General features: G+C 38.4%; 3 protein-coding genes across 4 annotated transcripts in view; 1 reads left to right on the top strand and 2 right to left on the bottom strand.

Annotated features, from left to right (window-relative positions):
• rpl35 (ribosomal protein L35) overlaps positions 1-23,469 on the bottom strand; it is a 657,733-nt gene that overhangs the window by 619,151 nt on the left and 15,113 nt on the right. The window lies entirely within an intron of this gene.
• zgc:113019 (uncharacterized protein LOC550590 homolog) lies at positions 7,800-10,169 on the top strand. The gene is made up of 2 exons (XM_049466265.1): positions 7,800-8,162; positions 8,804-10,169. Exons 1-2 carry the CDS (start codon positions 7,922-7,924, stop codon positions 10,081-10,083), a joined length of 1,521 nt encoding a protein of 506 aa, XP_049322222.1. The 5' UTR covers positions 7,800-7,921; the 3' UTR covers positions 10,084-10,169.
• Positions 10,806-13,095, bottom strand: LOC125782473 (uncharacterized). The gene is made up of 2 exons (XM_049466671.1): positions 12,695-13,095; positions 10,806-12,344 (listed from the first exon to the last, which is right to left on the bottom strand). Exons 1-2 carry the CDS (start codon positions 13,016-13,018, stop codon positions 10,806-10,808), a joined length of 1,863 nt encoding a protein of 620 aa, XP_049322628.1. The 5' UTR covers positions 13,019-13,095.

Raw genomic sequence — 23,469 nt, 5'->3', positions numbered from 1 at the left:
GACAAGAACTTTCATAAATGGGTAATTCTAGTAGTTATCAACAGATATTTAATATAAATATTAAGTAGTTAATACATGTCCCTCAAATCATTGTCCACCCTGTCATTATGTTGTAACTGGCCCTTTAATGCAGTAGCCGATGTCATCGGTGACATCACGACCACCATTTTGACGATCTTCAATGATGGTTGACACATACGACCCCTTATCAGTAAGTATTTACACCTTAATTTCACAATTTTCTTCATATTGTCTTTCTTGTTGCATGGTGTCGAGCGTAACATGTCCACCCTATCATGGGGAAATATAAAAAAATATTGTTATTTTAAATTTTTTTTAAATATTGTCATATTTATTTTGAGGTCACCTTCGCTAATGCTAACTCTGCTGGCTGAGGGGCCCCCATGTGCTTATCAATTGCTAATTTTAGCTGAAAATGTCCACCCTATCGTTGTCCACCCTGTCATTAATACTTTCCTGATAGGGTGGACATGATGCATGACAGGGGGGACAGGTGGATAGTTTTTTGACAATAATGACAATAATAACGTAATAAAATAACATTATACTATATTGTTTATGTTTCAACCTTCAAAATGTGTCCCTGCTGGCATCTGATCAGTCAAAACCAAAATAAAACCAAATAAAAGTTGGAGGCCAGAAGTCATCGAAGAGAAGCACATCGGTGAATGGTGTGTAGTCAACTACGACAATGATGGATACCTTGCAGTGGCGATTGCTCTAAGACTGCAAGGGAAGCTCAGCTTTCCCTAAAATGTAAAAAAATAAGTGATTAAATATATACTGTTGTGTGTACATTTCACTGATTAAATATGAGCTACACCGCGCTGAACTTAGTTCAGAATCAGCTTCTTATCACTGGTAACGCCGCGGCTTTCCTCTCACTCATTCCCGCAGCTTCACAGCGCTGCTTTAAACAGTGCACAGACTTCAATAGCGGAGCAAAGCGAGCGGCCAAACCAGACGAGTCATTGGATAAACGCTGGGCTTTGTCCCGCCCATCGGACGCTCAGCGTCTCTGGGGGTCTATGGGGCAGTGGGCTGCCCTCGGCCGGCCCGGACGCTCAGCTTCTGCATGATGATTGGATGATCTGTCTGAGGCGGAGTGCCTTTTTGATTGACAGCGAAATGAGCGAATCAGCGATCTTTTAGTGTAAAAATCCATTTGATAGTCTTCCTTACGAAGAAAAGCTTAAGAGTTAAACAGCAGCAGGGCAGATAAACTGCTCAGATTAATTTGGTGTAAAAGGTGGGGAAAAGTAACAGGTATTTTCAGCTGTTCTGGGATGATAAAGTGAGCTGGCTGACTGGAGGTGCTGTAAGAAATAAAATGTACTGATGGCCATTCCTCTTGATGAAACCATCTCAGGACATAAATGAACAGGGGCCAGTAGTAAGTATTGTGTTATTATTAAAAATAATTTAAATAATTTAAATTAATAAAGTGATTATTTAAGGAAATTAAAAAGGAAATAAATTTACCTGCATTTTTTTCCTTTACCAACTTTAAAGATTTTGCGTAATGTTTTTTTTACTGATCATTTTATGTTTATTCATGTCATAGCGTCGTTTTTTTATGTAATTGTTCAAAGTAAAGAATGGGTACCTTTTTGTTGTGTAGTGAAAACTTGAAAATAATGCCTTTTGTTTACAAAAAAAATAAATATCAGGGAGAGTAGAATTTACGTATAAATGAAACTACATATGTTAAGATGTAGGCCGAAATTGAGCTTCCCCTCCTTGAAAGACCAACATCCGCCACTGATACCCTGGTATCATTCTCGATGTAGAGGAGCACAGCGTGAAAGTTAAATGCATGCACAACAAAGGAATCAACAAATTCTGTTGGCCAAGTCCTCGTGATGACATCAACTGGTATGGGGATTGGCAGATTCTGTGCCTCATGCCGGAACCGCAACTAGTTAACAGGCGTGCTTTCTCAGTGGAGCCATCTATTTGGAAGTACATGGAGGACCAATTACAGTAGACCTAGATACGTGTCCTAATGTTCTGATGAGTAGGCCTACGCTAGATGTTTTTTGATGTTCTGTTTTGATGTTCTGTTGAGAAGCATATGTGTTCTGATGTTGGTGTATGAATTAACTGAGTACAGTTTGTACCTAACTCATCCTTTCTAATGTTTTTCTGTACTTAATGAATTGCATTTGTCCACCCTGTCATGTAATTTTCCACCCTATCGTGCCGATGTCCACCCTGTCAAATTTAAGTTTAATGAAAAAAACTAAATATGTATTGAATATAAAGTAACCCCGTGTGTGATTTCCTGATGTCCAAATGATGACCAAACAAAACCATTAAAAAGTTTTGCTAGTTACATTTGTTTTTGTCATTTTATTTTAAAAAACAAAGAAGACCTATGGCTATCGCTGTAGATGAGCTGTGATTTTATTCTAATTTTAGTATTTCCCAAAGACTTTTCCCATTATCTGAAATGTGTTAACTAGAAAGGGACAAAAGACCTTTCTGAAAAGGTATGTTTAATTATAATTATGTAAAAAATAACATATAGTTGAAGCTTACATTTGTCCCCGACAGGGTGGACATATTTTGCAATATGCCCATATTTTGACATTCTGTATTTAATTCATAAAAAGTGTTTAAGCTTGACCAATATGTATTTTTAACACCCAAGGGGCAGCTTAATAACATGATTATAAAGTGAAAGGGGAAATCTTACCTTTTTCTTATCGAAATTGCAATGTCTCAAAGGCACTTTATAATGATAATGACCCCCCTGTATAATGTGTTCTATGGAGAATTTTGTATTGTATGAGTTGTAAATTTGGACTTTTCGTCATTTTGAAATTGTTTAAATTTCAGCTTGCTGGTTTTAACTGGATTCAAATTAGCTAGGGAGATTGGCTTAAGCTTTGAATATTTAAACAGTGTCTAATAAAACAAATTGTAACTTTGCATGAATTCATAAAGCAGCCCTGTTTGTAGCCTGATAAAAAATACATGCTATAGCTGTTTAAAGGAGGAAGCACCTTTAACCTGAAGAATTAGAACTGAGCTGTTATATCAGAAAATACATATTAGACATGAATTCAATAAACCCCTAATCTAAAGCTGGATGGTTTTAGTCGGTTTTTAAGAAAACTGTCACAGTAATTTTACATGAGAAATGCTGTTGTCGCAGGTCTGATATTGCCTGATATTCTTTTAACTGTCTGTTGTGTCATTGTCTGTTGTGATTTTTGTATTTGTGTTTCAAGAGACTTTCTGCCTCTTGCCAGGCTGCCATTGTAAATAAGAAAGTGTTCTTAATGCCTTGCCTGGTTAAATAAAGAATAATAAATAATAAATAAATAATAAGAGTGCTTATCGAGAGTGAAGGAGAGTAAACTTCAACAGAGCAGTAGTGTGAAACTCTGGTTAAGTGTTGGGAAAGCCAAATCGTTCCCCTTGCTGGATTATGCTAGTACTTTAGGCACTCAAATATTAGATCATACGTATTAAAGTATATTTAGAAGTCTTCTACACCACAATTTGACCTCTAACTTTTCTTTATTCTCAATTACATTATAAACTGAAACATCTACCTAAAACACTTCCCCATCTTCTTGTAGTCTCTTCCTGATTTTTAAGGATATTTGTTGTTTTAATATCGAGAGTAGGCAGCTGTTTAAATGAGCCAATGGCTTCTGGTTGTTGGTAGTTTTTATAAAGATTTAAAATCTGCATCACAAGTACTAGTTCATAATTTAATAAAACATCAGTGGTTAACAGGAAGAATAAAGGTCCAGTTGTGGCCTAGAAGATCAAGTACGCTTTCTAATAATCATTATTATATATATACAGGTGTTGGACAATGAAACTGAAACACTGGTCATTTTAGTGTGGGAGGTTTCATGGCTAAATTGGAGCAGTCTGGTGGCCAATCTTCATTAATTGCACATTGCACCAGTAAGAGCAGAGGGTGAAGGTTCAATTAGCAGGGTAAGAGCACAGTTTTGCTCTAAATATTGCAATGCACACATTATGTGAGACATACCAGAGCTCAAAAGAGGACAAATTGGCGCATCTGTGATCAAGACAGCAAGTCTTTGTGATGCATCAAGAGCCACAGTATCCAGGGTAATGTCAGCATACCACCAAGAAGGACGCACCACATCCAACAGGATTAACTGTGGACGCAAGAGGAGGTTGTCTGAAAGGGATGTTCGGGTGCTACCCCGAATTGTATCCAAAAAACATAAAACCATGGCTGCCCAAATGACGGCAGAATTTAATGTGCACCTCAACTATCCTGTTACCACCAGAACTGTCCGTCGGAATAGTTCATTATTGTGGTCTAAAACCAGGTGTTTCAGTTTCATTGTCCAACCCCTGTATGTATGTGTATGTATGTATATACAGTGCCCTCCATAATTATTGGCACCCTTGGTTAAGATGTGTTCTTTAGCTTCTCATAAATTGAGTTTTGTTCAAAATAATATAGGACCACGATGGAAAAAAGAGTAAAATACAACCTTTAACTTAAAAAAATCCCACATTAAGAAATAATTATTTAACATCAAATCATGTGTGCCACAATTATTAGCACCCCTGATGTTAATACTTTGTACAACCCCCTTTTGCCAACAAAACAGCACCTAATCTTCTCCTGTAATGTTTCACAAGATGGGAGAATACAGAAAGAGGGATCTTTGACCATTCCTCTTTGCACATTCTCTCTAAATCATCCAACGACCTGGGTCCTCTCCTCTGCACTCTCCTCTTCAGCTCACCCCACAGGTTTTCAATGGGGTTGAGGTCTGGGGACTGAGATGGCCATGGGAGGAGCTTGATTCTGTGTGCGGTGAACCATTTCTGTGTAGATTTGGCCACATGTTTAGGGTCATTATCTTGCTGAAAGACCCAGTGACGACCCATCTTCAGCTTTCGGGCAGAAGCCACCAGATTTTGTTTTAAAATGTCCTGGTATTTTAGAGCATTCATGATGCCATGCACCCTAACAAGGTTCCCAGGGCCTTTAGAAGAGAAACAGGCCCACAGCATCACTGATCCCCCCCCCCCCCCCCCCCGTATTTCACAGTGGGCATGAGGTGCTTTTCTGAATACTCAGCTCTTGTGTTACGCCAGACCCACTTTGAGCATTTGTTGCCAAAAAGCTCTATCTTTGTTTCATCTGACCAAAGCACACGGTCCCAGTTGAAGTCCCAGTACCGCTTAGCAAACTCCAAACGTTTGCGTTTATGATTGTGAGTGAGAAATGGTTTCTTCCGTGCATGCCTCCCAAACAGCTTGTTGGCATGTAGATAGCGCCTGATGGTTGTTTTGGAGACTTTGTGACCCCAAGAAGCTACCATTTGTTGCAATTCTGTAACAGTGAGCTTTGGAGAACTTTTTATTTCTCTTATCATCCTCCTCACTGTGCGTGGTGGCAAAATAAACTTGCGTCCTCGTCCAGGCTTGTTTACCACTGTTCCAGTTGTTTTAAACTTCTTAATAATTCCTCTGACAGTAGATATGGACAGGTGTAGGCGAGTAGCGATTTTCTTGTAGCCATTGCCTGACTTGTGAAGGTCAACACACATCTGCCTCACTTGAATGGTATGTTCCTTTGTCTTTCCCATGTTGAAGATAAATGGCCTCTGTGTCACGTCATATTTATACCCCAGGGAAACAGGAAGTTGTGAATTACTAATTAAATGTTCCTACATACTCTGATCAACTTCGTAAACTACTGTAGAAGTGACAGAAATACTTTTATTAAATGTATTTCCTAAGAATTGTTAGGGGTGCCAATAATTGTGGAACAGGTGATTTTATGAAGAATAATTATTTCTTAGTCAGGGATTTTATTTCCCCCTTAAAATTTACTTGAGTTAAAGGTTGGACTTTACTTTTTTTTTTCCCATCATGGTCCTATATTATTTTGAACAAAACTCAATTTATGAGAAGCTAAAGAACACATCTTAACCAGGGGTGCCAATAATTATGGAGGGCACTGTATATATATATATATATATATATATACACGTATATATACGTATATATATGTATATATATACATATATGTATATACATATATGTATATACATATATATATATATATATATATATACACATATATACACACATATATATACACACATAAATAAGCCATAGCCATAAGAAGCTAGTTAAGGCCTATTATTTTAAGTAAAGTTCTCTTGCATAGGCAAATAAAATATTTTAGCTGTGCAATTGTTGCAGCAGTACATGTTTTTTTTAACATGACAAAACTACAGCTGTTAGCCACCCTCACAGGTTGTTCAGGGATGTTAGGACCTGTTTAACTTATTCAGATCAAGAGACTGCATAACCTGCACTCGTATAAAACTTTAAACCATTGAATTTCTGTTATGTCATTCATGCCAAGCAGAGCATGAGGAAGTTTTGTGGTGTGAAGGTTTGTTTTTGTTCATTTGTTTCCTGATATAATTTCAGGTGAACAAATCAACAAAATGGTTTAAAACAACCACAGCATTCAGAGTGTGAACATGAGTGTGTAGTTCCCGTTAGAAAAGAAAAGAGTCTAAAAGAATCAAGCATGATCTGTTTTTAACGCATGACTAAGCATCAGTGATTATGTCCTGTGGTGTTTAGAGGTTTCCCCAATAGATGGCAGTGTTGTCTGGGTGCTGGATCAGATCAGGCAACTAAAAGGTAAGTTTATAATGTTGAGACATTTCATTCCAGAAGGAGATTTTGGATTTGAAGTTATGTAACTGTAGGACAGAGGTTTTTAACCTGGGGGTGGCGAGCCCTAACGGGGTCCTGATAATGTACCTGGGGTGTTGCAAGGGTGATGCCCTATATCTTCATTAGTGCAATAATACATATTCCACATGCTCATTTATGCACATTAACATATCTCTCTCAAGATATTTTATAATTGTATCACTTAATATGTCTTAAAAAGCCCATTAGCCCATTACTTTAATTTTCCCAAAATATAATCCAGTGCCCTTATGTATGAATTGCACCAATCTGGTTGTAAAGAGCAGTAAAGCCACATGCAGGAGTTTCAGTTTAGTTCTCCAGCAGTATTAGCATTTGCCACTAACCGCGCTAAACACTAGTGTTACCTGTATCAGGATATGGCTGCCTGTACCTTGGTAATTGTAAACAAGAAAAGGAACCAGACACGTTTTAGTGTGGAAAATTCTGAAAAGAGTGTTTTATTACTTTTCTTTCATTTTCTTCAAGAGCGGTTTTCTTGAACTTATACTTTTGATTCACAGATAAGTTTATCAATTTCAAATTATACTACACAATTTTCTTTTTTTTTTTTTTAACCAAGTATGAAAAGTAGTGATATGCTTACACACACACACACACACACACAAAAAGATAAAATAATCAAACACATTTATATTGTTTTCTCACAGTAATAATACTTGGGTACTTGGGTATAACTAATAACAGGCGACAATAGAACAATATCATTAACAGTCTTTTAAGCTTATTTACACAAATGTACTCAGGTTTCTGTGGTCAAGGACTCAGTACTGTTCAGACAATACACTACTCAATCACTCAATAGGTTTATCTAAACTGCAGTATTTAACTTACACTGTATTTATTGCTCATACAACGTGAACAAGGCTTTCAACAATATATTTATTCAAAACTATATCCTCTGTATTAATCACCAGTTTGAACTAAACTGCATTTTGTTTACAGAGAAGGCTATTAGGAGTAACACGAGCTTAGTCTCTTTAGCAGCTAGCCAGCATTCACTAGGCTCTATCAACACAATATATAGAGAATGGGAACGTGACGTCAGCAGACATAAACAACGCAGTGCATTGTGGGATTTTAGGACACGGAAGCTTCGGCAGAGACGGTTTGACGGGTGTTTGTTTGGCGGTTTTGTTTACTAAGTGAAATGGTGAATGCTTGTTGCGTTATCAAGTGCCACAATCGCTCCCACGACCGGAGGGGGAAACGTATTTCAAATGGAGTGCGTTTTTTCAGCTTCCCAGCTTGGAAGCAACACGGAGGATCACAGCTCGCAGAGCTAACAAAGAGACGCCGCATAGCATGGGTGGCTGCTGTAAGACGCAAAAACATAACCTTCAGCAGTATTTCCCGACACATGTTTGTGTGCTCACGACATTTCCACACAGGTAAGGTTTAATCAAATCATATGTAACTTGCATGGTTTAGGACTGTTGGCTTGTTGCTGGCATTACTATCTAGCTAAACCCGAGTGAACAATCATAATCAATGTATGCATAGCTAGCGTGCTAACTTCACACGTCAAGCTGCACAGCGCAGTGTGTATGTATGTATGTGTGTGTGTGTGTATATGTGTGTATGTATGTATGTATGTATGTGTGTGTAGGTATGTGCATGTGTGTGTGTGATTGTGTGTGTATGGTGTGTGTGTGTGTGTGTGTGTGTGTGTATGTATGTGTGTGTAGGTGTGTATGGTGTGTATGTGTATGCATGTATGTATGTGCGTGTGTGTATGTATGTATGTGTGTGTAGGTATGTGCATATATGTATGTATGTATGTATGTATGTGTGTGTAGGTATGTGCATTTGTGTGTGTATGTATGTATGTATGTATGTATGTGCGTGTATGTATGTATGTATGTATGTATGTATGTATGTATGTATGTATGTATGTGTGTGTAGGTATGTGCATGTGTGTGTGTGTGTGATTGTGTGTGTGTATGGTGTGTGTATGTATGTATGTATGTGTGTGTAGGTATGTGCATGTGTGTGTCAGTCAACCAACCAAGTAATTCTGTCTTTTTTTCAGGGAAGCCAGCCTATGAATATTTAGAGTGCCATCCTGACTGGGTACCTTCTTTACATCTTGGGCACACAGAAGTCAAAGCGACGCACACTGAACGATTTAGCCGTAGGACAAAGAGACAGCAAGCTGTCACAGGGGACAACACTGTACCTTCAGTCCCACCGGATCTAGTTGGTCTGACAAAGATGGATGAAACCCCAGGTGTAGATGCAAAGAGGCCAGAGGTGGATGAAGCTGCACCGGGGTCAGAGGTGGATGAAGTTGCCTCCAAGGATAATGCTGAAGGCCAGCTCGAATGCGGATTTTGCAGCCACAGAAATGACGAAATTAACCGCTTGCTGGAGGAGAATAGGAAACTGAAGGAAGAGCTGTCCCGAAAGAAAATGGATGAGCAATTCTTTCATGATGATGTGATGGTCAGGTATTATACTGGGCTTCCGTGTTTTGCTGTTTTGAAGGGTGTGCTGACTCAGCTTCTTCCCTGTCTCCCACAGACAGGCCGAAAACTTTCACAATTTCAGATGCTGATCCTTACTCTAATGCGCCTGAGGCTAAATCTGCCAATCCAACACATTGCACACCTCTTCTGCATTGACCGAAAGAAGGTCTCCACCACATTTAGAGATACCATAGGTGTAATGTTTACACACCTCAGCCCTTTGGTGCACTGGCCAGAGAGACACTGCTTGCAAGGCAGCATGCCACATCAGTTTGTGGAGGCTTTTGGCAATCGTATTGCAGTCATTGTGGATTGCTTTGAAATTAACATTGAGAGAGCATCAAATCTGAAAGCTAGAGCACAAACATTTTCCCATTACAAACACAAGCACACTCTAAAGTATCTCATTGGCATCACACCACAAGGAGCTGTCTCTTTCATTTCCAAAGGTTGGGGAGGTCGTGCGAGTGACAAGCATGTGACTGAAAACAGTGGCCTTCTTCAAAAACTACTGCCTGGAGACTTGGTTTTGGCTGATCGTGGATTTGACATCAGGGACATTGTTGGACTAATGTGTGCAGAAGTAAAAATCCCCACGTTCACAAGAGGTCGCTGCCAGCTGGACGCAAAAGATGTTGAGGAGACACGGAAGATAGCTCACCTTAGGGTCCATGTGGAGAGGGTGATTGGATGTGTACGTACAAAATACACCATACTAAGTGGGAACATACCACTGAGCATGGTGCTCCCTTGTGAAGGTGAGGACATGGTTTTACTGGACAAAGTTGTGTCTGTGTGCTGTGCTTTGACTAATATGTGCCCCAGTGTTGTTCTGAAACCATGAAAAACTTGTGAAATGAATATGCAATTTTTGCAACATAAAGGCATTATTCATGATGCACACTGTAAATAAATAACAAAACTACTTCAGTTTTAAGTCTCTTTATTTGTGTAACAATAATGAGTGCTATCATCATGTATGTAAACATTCAGAGGTGATGGTAAATGAACTGCAAATACAACAGGTTGATGTGACTTGGCAATGTAAACAAGTATACAACATTTGAAATATAAATACAATGCATTTTGAAAGAATCTTAATGGAAACCCATTGCACTCAAAATTTCATAGAACCAATGTAGAGGTAAGTAGTAGTGCAATCAACATACAAAACAGAAATAAACATGTAATACAAAAGGTATACAAATAAATGCATATTCAAGTAAACCATGTAGTGCAGACAAGTAAAGTGGCAGTGTAATTAACATACAAAATATAGTGCATATAACAGGTAAAGTAGCAGTGCAACCTTCAACAAAATTGATAAAGTAAACAATACAATGGTAAACAACTAAATGCATACATAAGTATGAACTCATTGAATCACAAAAATACAAACTGTTTTACCATATGACCTGAGTGTACCCAAAGCGGGGCACAAATTGTAAACACTTCTGAAGTCTGAATTATTATTCCTTTTTTTAGAACAAAGCATTTCAGAACAAACTCAAGGCATAAATTAAAGAGGCAAAAGAAGTGGAAGTGTAACCTTTAAGTACTTGCGTGTCACTGACATTTTTGCATCTTAGTGCATGTGGCACAGAACCATGGCTCACTCGCTGAAGGTGCCTGAGTGAGTCCTACACACCTGAAGTGGAACCACTGAATTGCACAGTTTTCATTGTCACAAGCCACCATGTCATCCTGCTCTTCGGGCCCTTTGCAAAGGCACCACATTTTGGTCATGTTCTTTTGTGTCTGTTTTCCTGGTCTTGTGCAAGATGGCTGTATTTCAGTTAAAGGCTTAGCATTGGGCGCTGTGGAAGCTGCTCGGGTGTAGTAACAAGCTACAAGCTCTGGTAAAGACACCTTGAAGAAAAAGTTCTGTGCCTTTGCCAGAAGTGTCGTCCAGAAGGCCATATTGGGTAAGATCCGAACTACAACACAGTCTTTCTGTGACCACACTACAAAGTCACAATACTTTGACCCAGTCACAAAGATCTGTGTTTGTACTTGGCTGTAGTACTTGTGTGTCTGCTTAAGGTTTAGTTCCCCATCAGTTAGCTGGAGACAAAAATTGCTGTCACCTGCACAGGCCTGCATGATGAAGTTGTTCTGGTACTTAAATGTGCATTTGATTTCCAGACACCCTTTCCCACAGCATGTGCAGTTGATGAAACCATCAGGAGAAGCCCCGACTTCTGGAAAGGATGGATTTATTATAAACCCACATTTCTCCACATTCAGGTTCTCATGTTGGGTTGCTGTCAGCTTGACATAGGCTTGCCTTGCTTCTTCCTCATGATCTATCCCCCATTTGATTGCAGCTGTGGTTGCTGTTTTTTTGGGGTAGCACACTTTTCTCACAATCGACATGGCTGGTGCAGTGACACTGGTGGACACAACAGCGTGGACATTGGAAGCTGTTATTCTTCCTGCTCTTGATGTGAACCAGACAGGGGATCGATGCTGCTGTCTTGTCTGAACTTCCACTGCTGCTGCCTGTGCCTCTGTTAGCGCCACCAGGTTTGTAAGGCTCTCACAGTGCTGCTGCAGAACAGACAGTTCACATCCATCCTTTCCTTTGTCACGAAGATGCAGTAATGACATTGGCACTACCACTGGCTTAACAGGGTCTGCATAATGATGGTAGTAGTCCTCCATTCCAGAAAGACAAACAGCCTTGCTATGAGTGTGCAAAATCTGAAGCAAGGGAGACAGGTTTGAAAGTGTGGGTTTATGCTCACACAGACTTCTGGAACCAACACGAGTACGTATACTTGGCATACTTCTCTCCCCTCTGATGCACTTGTCAAGGGCCTTCTTCTTAGCCGCACCAGTGGAGAAGTCAATCTTGTAACCTACCTCTGCTTGAACCTTGTCAACATTAGTGGGCATCATCCAATAAGCTGGAACATCAGTGACTGTTTTGGTCACGCGTATACGCACTGCAGCCTCAATTTTAAACAGGAGAGCCCCAATGTGTGTACAAGACTCTGCAATGCCAGCCATGCATGTGCAGTGCGCGCAGTCCACTTGGCCACTAGAACTGACAATCACCCAGGGTTGAAGCGGAGGTTCATTGAGGCGCTGAGAGTGCAAAACCTAAGACAAAAAAATTGTAAAATTAATACTATAATAATAATAATAATTAAGAAGGTCAGAATAGCCTTAATAGTTTACACTGATGACCAGAAACATGTCATAGTAGTGTTTTGTCTAGAGACCACACTAAGCAAAAGTAAACCACATTACCCAGTGTGGTCTAAGTGAAAGACAATAATAAAACACAAAACAATAGATTTCATGTTTTACACTGATCACCAGAAACATGTCACAGTAGTGTTTGGCCTGCAAACTGCAATGACCAAATGTAATGCAGTCTATAGCCTTTAAAAGTTTGCTTGTTGAAAGACGTGTGTGTGTGTGTGTGTGTGTGTGTACTGTTCATCTACCTTTGTGAGAACGACGGTTTTTTGGTCATTGACTCTGAAAATCTGCAGGTCCTGCACCCATCCATTGGTAAACTGAAGATGAGCTTCGAGAGATTTATAATTCCTGAACTGCTCGAATGTGTAGGCGCTCACGCCACAAACAAGGTAGCTAAACACGTCAGGAATAGTAATTTGTGGTAGCTCGTTAAAATCACCTGTCCACTCATGATGTTCGTACGGATCAAGCCCATTAATTCCCTCAATTTTCTCAAGGTAGCGTTCCTTTGCTTCTTTGTTTAGCTTATCGCGGTAAGGTATCTTGCACTTGCTCTTCGCACGGTCCATTTATGTTTTGATAGAGTGTCCTAAAACATGGCGGCCGCTACCCAGCATGCAACGCGCCATGACGTAGTTGCCCACACTCTATTAAGAAAACATCTTTAGGTTCAACTTTTTTTGTTACTAAACGTTTTAGGATTACATTAAAACATTTATTACATTTATTTTGTTACAAATTAAAGTACATTTTTATGCCTTTTGCTCACCTGTAAACAAGAAAAGGAAACAGAGACGTTTTAGTGTGGAAAGTTCTGGAAAGAATGTTCCAGGACATTGGTTCACTATCAGACATTTGTGCCCAGCGCCCCCTTGCGGCCCCAGAGTGAAACAGGCACAACAAAAGCCAAGGCATGAATATTTGTATCTCCTTTTGCGTTCTCTATATCAGAGGTATTTCATTAGAATTCAGTTCGGTCCAGTTAGAGAAAATTTCGCCAGGCCAAGGTCCGGACCATCGCCATTTTTTGATTTGCGTTATGATTCAGTGTTGTATACTGTATACTGAAGAAGCCTAGTAGTAATGTGAATCTGTAATGCTATATTTATTCTATTTAATTTTATTTATATTAGATTTGTGCCTCCCTGTCATGATAATTACATGAATGACAAATCATACAATATATTGAGAAATGTTTTCTGAACTTGGCCAAAATAACAGTAGTTTTATTTTATTTAATATTATTAATTAATTATTAATAATTACTAATATTATTATCAGACTTTATTATGTTGTGGGTAAAACTGATGAGGGAAGTTGCCAATGCTTTTGTCCCCGGGGGGGCTGCCTTAGTTTTAAGGTAGGGTTGTTTTGGGAGCAAAGAGAGCGCTTGCTGAGGAGTTCTGATCAGGTGGAGTAAAGTGGAATATTTTGGACTCTTGTCTCGGTTGTTTCGCAAAGCATGTAAACCATAAAGATCGGTTTGGACCGCAGCCCGCTTATTAGTGACCTCTGCTCTATATGTTGTGCTGAATAGCTCCTTGTTTGAGTATAGAATAAAACAAAAACTTGATTGAAAAAAAATAAACACAACAGTAACAACAGGAAAATATAGGGGTGTTCTCACTTCTGATTATTTCATTAATCTTTTGTTGCCAACGATTTCTGCTTTAACACTAGCTCTTTCACCATTCAGAGGTGAGTATTATCGTAGCCTGTAGTCTGCGTGTTTACCGTGTAAACACAAGCTACATGGGACAAACTGCTAGCTAACAGTGGTGTGCTGACATAGACATAGACCACCAACTCTGCCCTTTATCTTCCAAAGTGCCCTTTTGAAACTTCTTGTTTAAAAAAAAAATAATAATATATATATGTATATATATATACATATATATATTATTATTAAGAATTTACTGAGGTCGGTTTGAAATTATCTTTTGAAAACCTAAAAACGATTAAAAACGAGTGAAACAACTGAATAAGAACTGCGCGCACCAACATCAAACCTTCCCATCCCTCCCCCCCACCCCCCACCCCCCACCCCCCCGTCAACAACTGAAGACAACCTGCGCGCAAACAATTCTATTCCAGAATGTTGTACTTGTTCCTCTGCATGAATGACAGCATCGCTTTAACTTAATACAGAACAGTAAATTAAACATTATAGCAATGAACTGAAAATGTTGAGCTCATAATTAAATAAATATTTAATGAACATTTAGTGCAAGATAGTGCAACATTGACAGTGTTTACAAACTAGCAGCACTATCAGCTACACAACTTTCCACAATAAATCAAAAAAAGGTTTTTAAAAGACCAGCATCACTTAACTTTAATAAATATATTAAATACATAAATACATTTAAATGTTTGTTCTGACTCAGTTCTTTTTTTTAAACCATGGGTCTGAGAGCAGGTGTTGTGCAATATGATGGCACAGTATGTCACACTGTATCACATGCAACTTTAAAACTGCAGTCTTTGATGGAAAGGTTTCTTTATGACGCTCTTGCGGGTTCAAAGATATTGAAACTCTATCACGAGAAAGAAAGGGCATCTCTTTTACTTGTTCTTTGTTAGTTACTTTCCTAACTTTAGGTGTTTAATATATTTTGTCCATTATATTAATGTTTTGCCTGACTCTTTGTCCTGTAATCATGTTTCTGTAAAGCTGCTTTGTGCCAACACCTGTTGTAAAAAGCGCTATACAAATAAATTTGATTTGATTTGATTTGATTATATGTATTTCTTGTTTGGTATTATAGCAGTGTGTATTTGTTTGGGTTGGGAAATGAATGTTTGGCTTATTTTTATTTGTTCATTTCAGTTTATGATTTATGCAAACATTGTTGCATTTTCATCTCTGGACTTTTTTTGGTTTGTCTGCAGTGGTTGTGCAAATTGCTGAATTTGCATGAGACCCATATGAAATCATATAGCATAGACTGAAGTGGTTTGTTTCTGTTCCCCCACAAGTATCAGATTGAGAACACTGCCCCAGAGTTTTTGTTTTTCCACTGAAATGCTTACATAAGCTCTGGCAGTAATGAAATCAGATTATCAGAGATTTAGGGGTGCTGAGCAGTGTTAATTTCGTTGACGAGTAATTTTTGTCATAGTTTTCGCCAACAAAGCTTTTTTTCAAGACAAAAAGCAGCATAAAAAAATTAAGCGAGACAAAATTAACTGACATTTTCGTTCACAAATAAAAACGAGACAAAAATATTTGGCAGGGACGACAACCAATCAGAACTGATTTAGTTTTGTGAAAGGTAGGGACAATCAGGAAGAGATCCAATCACTACTATTTTAGCAAAGGTGGAGGGGCGGGAGAATTGTGATCTGTCGATACTTATGGGGCTCGACTGGAACTCAACTCGACAGTGTCGGCAGGGAGAGGAGAGACCATGTATTTTTCCTTTGACGTTGCGAAAAACAAGACAACGTGTAAACGGTGCAGAATGTCTCAATCTCTCAGGCTTCTGCAGACCAGAGTCCCACAGATCTCCATGCAGAGATCAGCGTTTTAATGCCCATGTTATTTCATGAGCTAATAGTGTGTTTAACTCGACTGTGTACTAAAACACTGTACTGCTGTTCTGTAAAGTTTATATTATACTGATACAGAACTCACTAATTAAGATGAGATCATCTGTTTAGTCCCACAGTGAGAAAACATATAGCTAGTGCTGAAAGAAGAACAGGTCAGAAAGGAAAAAGCTGTAGCGAAAATATAACAATAAAATAAATTAATCTATTAACCCAAAAGTCTGTGTAAAGTAGTTCCTTACAGCACTTTCTCATAAGTTTCTTCTTTTTAACTCATGAATTCTCTAAATACATCCTGAGAGCATCTCTACAGGACAGTGTGTGAATGCGTGTTTTTGACCTCATGTATAGAATGTAGCTACAGTAGGTGTGCTGGGTTAGTGCTTTACGACCTGATTTCTAGAACTAAATTTTAAATGTAAAATATTTATAGTCACATACCTACAATAATAATATACATTAGTTCATATATAAATATATTTCACATTCAAACATTAACAATATTACACAACTAAAACTAAAAACTAAAACTAAATGGTATTTTCGTCACAAGACTATGACAAAACTAAATCAAAATTTGTTGTCAAAATTAACACTGGTGCTGATCACCCAAATCTATCCTCTATCCTATAAAACTAAATAAAAAGAGTACTGTGTGAATTTGAGGGGAGTTCCCAGGATTGTGTCATAACAGAAGAACTAGAAACTCAAAAGAGATGTTGATCACAGGCGTCTGTTAGCTGATGTATCAGAGATGAGTCCATAGACTGTATATAAGTATGGAAAGCACGATAGGGGTTGAAAAGTAAAGCAATTATGTCTTTTCTGCCCTCTGCCCAACTTTTAACCCTGCTTATTTCCATTCAACTGAATGAGAAATGGCAGAATCTTTAATCTAAAATTACACATCCAGGATTTTTTTTGTGGTTGGGTTCTGTACATTCTGCAAGCTTCCCTCCTGTGTAATACCCCCAGTGTTTTTTTTTAAACAGTTAATATGTTTTATAGGAGTTATCCGTGATATTTAAAGGGGTGTGGCGATGTGGTGATTGACAGCTGAGTGTACGTTGATTGACAGATCGCCTGTGGCTCAGTCACGGAGCTCACAGTCGGATCTTTCGGACATTCAGATTTTACTGTTAAAAATGACATTTCTGAAGTAAAGCAATGGCTTGTACAGTAGTTAACTGTTGTAACAGAACCTCAGGGAAACGTTCTCTGCAGTTTTTTCGGTAAGTGGATCATTTCCCTCCATCAATGCATTAGTATTAATACTTCCTCTCCCTAATTTTAGTATCTAGGTTAGGTTTTTAACCTAGCGTTAGGTAATTAACGCTAGCTAACTAGTTAACTAGGTTAGCCAACTCAGGTTATCTAAGTTAAGTAACTTGTTTGGTGAAAATGAATGTAAAACGCAAAGAGTAATTAAGGGGGAGGGCGGGGTTTGGGCAGTCACACGGCCCCGCCTCCCACCTCTGCCGCACCAGTTCTGGCTCCAATTTTCCTCTACTGCGCAAGCGCACGCAAGATGCCAGCTTCGATTTCAGCCATATTTTGGCTTCAAAACGGCATAATGAGAGTGATGGAGGACATCTTGTCCTTACTTATATACAGTCTATGGCTAAGTCACTGTGCTTTCCTCCGAGTGCTGTGATGCTTCTCGGTAGGGCTACATCAGCAGTAGTTGGAAAAGAGTTGGTGGCAGATTTCCCAAGTCTTCCCGAAGTTAAAGGGAGTCTGCTCCCTGATGCCTGCAAGTCAGATAAGATCTCCCATAATTTAGAACGACTGGCCCAAGAGTGAACACAAATGAGAGAAAAGGAGCATCATGGCTCCCATCAAAACCCATTTCACCCCTGACTACTCTAAGGTATATTCATGTCTGGTAAAGGTAAAAAAACAATGAAAGTCTTGCCCTCTGTACAATTTGTAATAGTGATTTCAGCATTGCCCACGGGGGACTAAATGATTTCAAAAGGCATGTTGAGGTGAGATAATGTGACAGATAGATAGATAGATAGATAGATAGATAGATAGATAGATAGATAGATAGATAGATAGATAGATAGATAGATAGATAGATAGATAGATAGATAGATACTTTATTTATCCTGAAGGAAATTTAGTAATATATAGACATATATATATATATGCTCTGAAATTAATTTAAATAAATTAAACTTGGGATGTCTGTGGTGGCTGACTTCACTTGAGTTGGAGGAGGCAATTTGGCAATCATAATATTCGGTTACAACATAAATGTAAAATGTACAGTAAATGTGTTTCTGTTATTCAGTCATGTGAAAAACCTGTTATGGGAAGTTTGTTCCAGGGGGGTGATGAACCACAGAAATTCCATTTTTTTTCTTTTAGTTTTTCTTTCTGTTCCACCCATTCCTTCTTCTCATATTTAAGGCAGAGTGACACGTCTGAAGGGACAGACCAGATTCTTAGATGCTAGGGTCATTCATTTTTTGGTTTCAGAAATGGCACTGCAAGGTTTTAAAGAATTTTTGAAAGGAAGCCCTTGGAGTATTACTGTGCTCTTTAACCTTGTTCTTGTTGTTCTAGAAAAACTTGTAGAGAATGACTTTGTGTGTCCCTGTAGACAGGGATACACACAGGCTTTTTTCGCTTTATACCTCACTATGCCAATGACAATTGCTGTTGTGTTTGGAGTTTACCTTTTTCAGTTCCATTACAGTACAGCTCCTAAAATGCAGTGTTGTTGTTGTACCAAATGGGAAATACTGTGTTTTATTAGTCCACCTATTGTGTGGATTATCCTATTCTTCAGTGATGGAAGATACTTATCTTGTTTGTTAGCGGATTTGCATGAAAAAAATCCTGACAGCAGGGTGGTGCCTCTCTGGCAATGGTGCAGCGAAGGCAAAAACCTGACTCAGGCCCAGCAAGAAGCACGGAAAGTATTTTACATAACGAAGGTAAGACATTAACATTTAATTTCAATTGCTATACCTTTATTTCACTTATTCTTTACAGTGTCCTTTTATTTCTATAATTACAGACTGTAGCTTGTATCTGTTTCTCTGAATACTATATTATTATCCTCCTTTCACCCTGTTCATCAATGGTCAGGATTAGGGATGCAACGGTTCTCTGTATTTTATCGAACAAACGCTCTGGTATTGAATTGCCAGGGGGAGGGGCTGCTGAGCTTGCAGTGAGTGCTCCTCCTTCTCCATACCACCATAAACTGGTTGTTTTCAGGCCGTTTGAATGAGCGAAATCTGTTCAGAATGATGTAAATGAACACTGAAACACTGAAGGAGTGCAGACCAATTATTTAATAAAAATGTGAACAAGCTAAACAGTGCTGCACATCAAACGCGGACAAGTGGAGAAGCTTTCCCACACCCAGATCTGCATGATTATAACATTCTAACTGGTGAATTTTTTTAAACAGTTTGATTTGTTACTTAATGTTATAATAGTTTTGAATGTTTCATTATAGTTTAATTTGATTTTGTTTTCACCTTTTCTTGTCCAATTCAGTTAGTTTTAATTGGTTTTTAGAGTGAGTTTGCTAGGTTTTATTAGTTTTTACACATCACATTAGAGAGATCAATCTGAGAAACACAAACAAACTCAAAAACTCAATAAACTTTACAGGTTTCCCTAATTTTTACCAAAATTATCAACTATGAGTGAGTGCGAGAGAGAGAGAGAGATTTATCAGTTTATCCTTCGCGTGGGGTGTTCTGGTGTATGAGCTACTCACAACAGGTACTGTATCTCCTGTTTCACTACAGAACAGGTGCTCCCTCGTGCTCATATTCTAAACCCATTCTGCAGCTTCCTCAGGGTTTTCTGTTGTTATTTTGGGGCTAGCATTAGCGTTATAAATAAGAACAAACCCCATGGACCGCAAGGTGCCGCGCGCTGCTGCTGTTGTGCCGAATCTGACTCTGCTTCGCAAGCAGATTTGGCACAACACCACCCGCTGTAAAACTGCTGGAGCGAAAACAGAGCTTATAAATTAACAAAAAAACTAAGTGTATTCTATCAGTAATTTCAGTTTGTTTTAGTTAGTTTTATAAACTCTTAATACAGTTCCACTTAGTTACCTTTTTTCTTTTAATTACCGTTTTTATTAGTTTCAGTTAACGAAAATGTTTTTTTTTTTACTTTCAGTTTTTGTTATTTCGTTTTTTTTTTTTTTTTTGTTAATGATAATACTTGGTTATATTGTGATTATCATGCCAGAGCTTTATATATATAAAAAAAAATGCAGTTAAAACAGATGCTTATGTCACAGTCTATTTCCTGGAGCCCGACCCGAGGAGTGTGGTGGGAAATCTTCGGTCGGGTTCGGGCAGAGAATCTAAGCTCTAATATTGGTATATCATAAATGAACTGATACCGTGGCCCAAGAACCGCGATAAGAACCGAACCGTGGCCACACTGTACCGTTGCATCCCTAGTCAGGATCCTACAGGAGAGACCACCACTAAGCAGCTATTGCTATTTGGGTGGTGGTTCATTCTTTCTTTTCAGCACTGCAGTAGAACTAAAACCAATAATGTGTGCTGTGATACCACACTGCTGCTGGAGTTTGTTTTTAACTGGAAGCCCTTCAGCGCCATGGATTGAAATTTTATTTACTATTTTTGCCCATTAAATTATTTTCATTAAAATCAAGGTTTGTCAGGCTGTGATAAAGTAATCAGTAAACAAATTATAATTGTCACATTATTCTACATGCATTCTTCTACACTGTGAGAATTATTATTAATAACTGTTTTTTTGTCCCAGTTGGCAGGATTCGGGTGTTTGCTTGCCATCTTCCTCATAATACTGATTGTGATGATTTACACATGCCTTAAACCAAAGACTCCAAATGAACAGGTACTGTAAAATGCATCTTTTGTAAATAAATAAATAAATATCAATAATGCCAGTTGCAAATATAACTGCATATTTGTACATACCAGTAGAGAATGGATTTTTAAAATAATAAAAGAAGACTTTGCATCAATTTAGAGCAAGGGTGTAGACGTCCCCCCGCAAACACATCGACCCAATCCTATTTCTCTTTCGTTCCCCTACCCCATGTTTTCGAGTGTAACCCTTTTCCCTTTGCAGAGTTACAAGAGGAAGGGGTGAAATCCTCTAAGAATCTGGTCAACCCTTCAAGCACCCTTCTATTTACTATTGGTTTTATTTATCGATGCAAATATGGCGTCACTACTGTCGAGTTTACAAGGTTAAAAACTTCTTAAGCTTAAATATGAATTAAATCTTAAAATCTTATCTAACCCTTACTTCCCCTCTCTACAGTGCCTTGCAAAAGTATTCGGCCGCCTTGAACTTTTCAAAATTATGCCACATATCAAGCTTAAAAAAATAAAGATATGAAATTGTAATTTTTTGTGAAAAAAGTGGGACACAATCGTGAAGTGGAACGCAATTTATTGGATATTTCAAACTTTTTTTTTAGAAATAAAAAACTGAAAAGCGAGGCATGCAATATTATTCGGGCCCCTTTACTTTCAGTGCAGCAAACTCACTCCAGAAGTTCAGTGAGGATCTCTGAATGATCCAATGTGGACCTAAATGACTGATGATGATAAATAGAATCCACCTGTGTGTAATCAAGTCTCTATATAAATGCACCTGATCTGTGATAGTCTCAGAGTTCTGTTTAAAGAACAGAAAGCATCACGAAGACCAAGGAACACACCAGGCAGGTCCGAGATACTGTTGTGGAGAAGTTTAAAGCCGGCTTTGCATTTTGCGTTGTTTGGCGTGAGAAAATCACTGGCTGAATTACCTACTGTTTTTCACTGAACTGGTCATTTTAGGCCAGTCCGGGTTTCATCACCATCGCCATCTTTCTCTCACACACACACAGACCCTCACTTTCCTGCCCTGTGAGATTTTTATACTCATCAAATTAAGTTCAAATTCAGAAATCCTCATAACCAAGCTGAGACATTTACAATCCAATTTGCATTCATGCATTCTTTATTATATATACTAGTGGTGTCAATCGATTAAAACATTTTATCCGTTTAATCACAACAAAATTCTGTGCTTAACTGCGATTAATCGCATTTGTTTTGTAGTGGATATTTAAATGTACATAAAAGAATGAATGTATGAAATGTAAAATGCAATTATATGTATAGTAGTGGTGTCAATTAAAATAATAGTATATACTTGTATGTTTGAGGGGAGATAAAAATCTATGCAGGGTGCTGGAATAAAGAATGCATGATAAATTGGACTGTAAAATTGGTTGTGAGGATGTGTGTGTGTGTGTGTGTGTGTGTGTGCGAGTGGATGAGTAAGAGAGAGAGAAAACTCTAACCGGGTCTGAGATGGAAGTCTGAACCGGAGTGTTACTGCTGGACACCATATGAGCGTGCCGTTCAGTTTTTCAGCCAGAAAATAGATCAGTGCATTAGGCGGGGGTGGGGCACATACATACACACATACATACCTTATATATATACATGTGTGTATATATATATATATATATATATATATATATATATATATATATATATATATATATATATATATATATATATACGTATATATATACGTATATATATATATATATATATATACAGTTGTGGTCAAAAGTTTACATACACTTGTAAAAAAACATAATGTTATGGCTGTCTTGAGTTTTCAATAAGTTCTACAACTCTTATTTTTCTGTGATAGAGTGATCGGAACACATACATGTTTGTCACAAAAAACAGTCATAAAATTTGGTTCTTTCATAAATTTATTATGGGTCTGCTGAAAATGTCACCAAATCTGCTGGGTCAAAAATATACATACAGCAACAAAATTTGTCAATTTTGGTGATGTAGCGAGTTGTGTCAATCAAATTAGCTTCATGTCATGGCCTCTTCACTTCTTGTAAGTGATTCTGATTGACTACAGCTGTTGACTTCTCATGAGCCCATTTAAATAGGGCTCATTTGACCCAGTGATTAGACTCAGCTACAAAAGCTACAATGGGAAAGTCAAAGGAACTCAGTGTGGATCTGAAAAAGCGAATTATTGACTTGAACAAGTCAGGGAAGTCACTTGGAGCCATTTCAAAGCAGCTACAGGTCCCAAGAGCAACTGTGCAGACAATTATACGCAAGTATAAAGTGCATGGAACAGTTGTGTCACTGCCACGATCAGGAAGAAAACGCAAGCTATCACATGCTGCCGAGAGGAGATTGGTCAGGATGGTCAAGAGTCAACCAAGAATCACCAAGAAGCAGGTCTGCAAGGATTTGGAAGCTGATGGAACACAGGTGTCAGTCTCCACAGTCAAGCGTGTTTTACATCGCCATGGACTGAGAGGCTGCCGTGCAAGAAAGAAGCCAAAGGCACCTTAAGACTCGGCTGAAGTTTGCTGCTGATCACATGGACAAAGATAAAACCTTCTGGAGGAAAGTTCTCTGGTCAGACGAAACAAAAATTGAGCTGTTTGGCC

This window comes from Astyanax mexicanus, chromosome 17 (genome assembly GCF_023375975.1).
Source record: "Astyanax mexicanus isolate ESR-SI-001 chromosome 17, AstMex3_surface, whole genome shotgun sequence".
Classification (NCBI taxonomy): Eukaryota; Metazoa; Chordata; class Actinopteri; order Characiformes; family Acestrorhamphidae; genus Astyanax; species Astyanax mexicanus.
Note: the sequence above shows the minus strand (reverse complement) of the source record. Positions and strands in the feature narration are given on the sequence as shown.

Coding starts and splice junctions, on each gene's coding strand:
- zgc:113019 (XM_049466265.1), top strand. CDS start 7,922: ATGGTGAATGCTTGTTGCGTTATCAAGTGCCACAATCGCTCCCACGAC. Junction 8,163..8,803: donor CTCACGACATTTCCACACAG/GTAAGGTTTAAT, acceptor TCTTTTTTTCAG/GGAAGCCAGCCTATGAATAT.
- LOC125782473 (XM_049466671.1), bottom strand. CDS start 13,018: ATGGACCGTGCGAAGAGCAAGTGCAAGATACCTTACCGCGATAAGCTA. Junction 12,345..12,694: donor AAACCGTCGTTCTCACAAAG/GTAGATGAACAG, acceptor TTTTTGTCTTAG/GTTTTGCACTCTCAGCGCCT.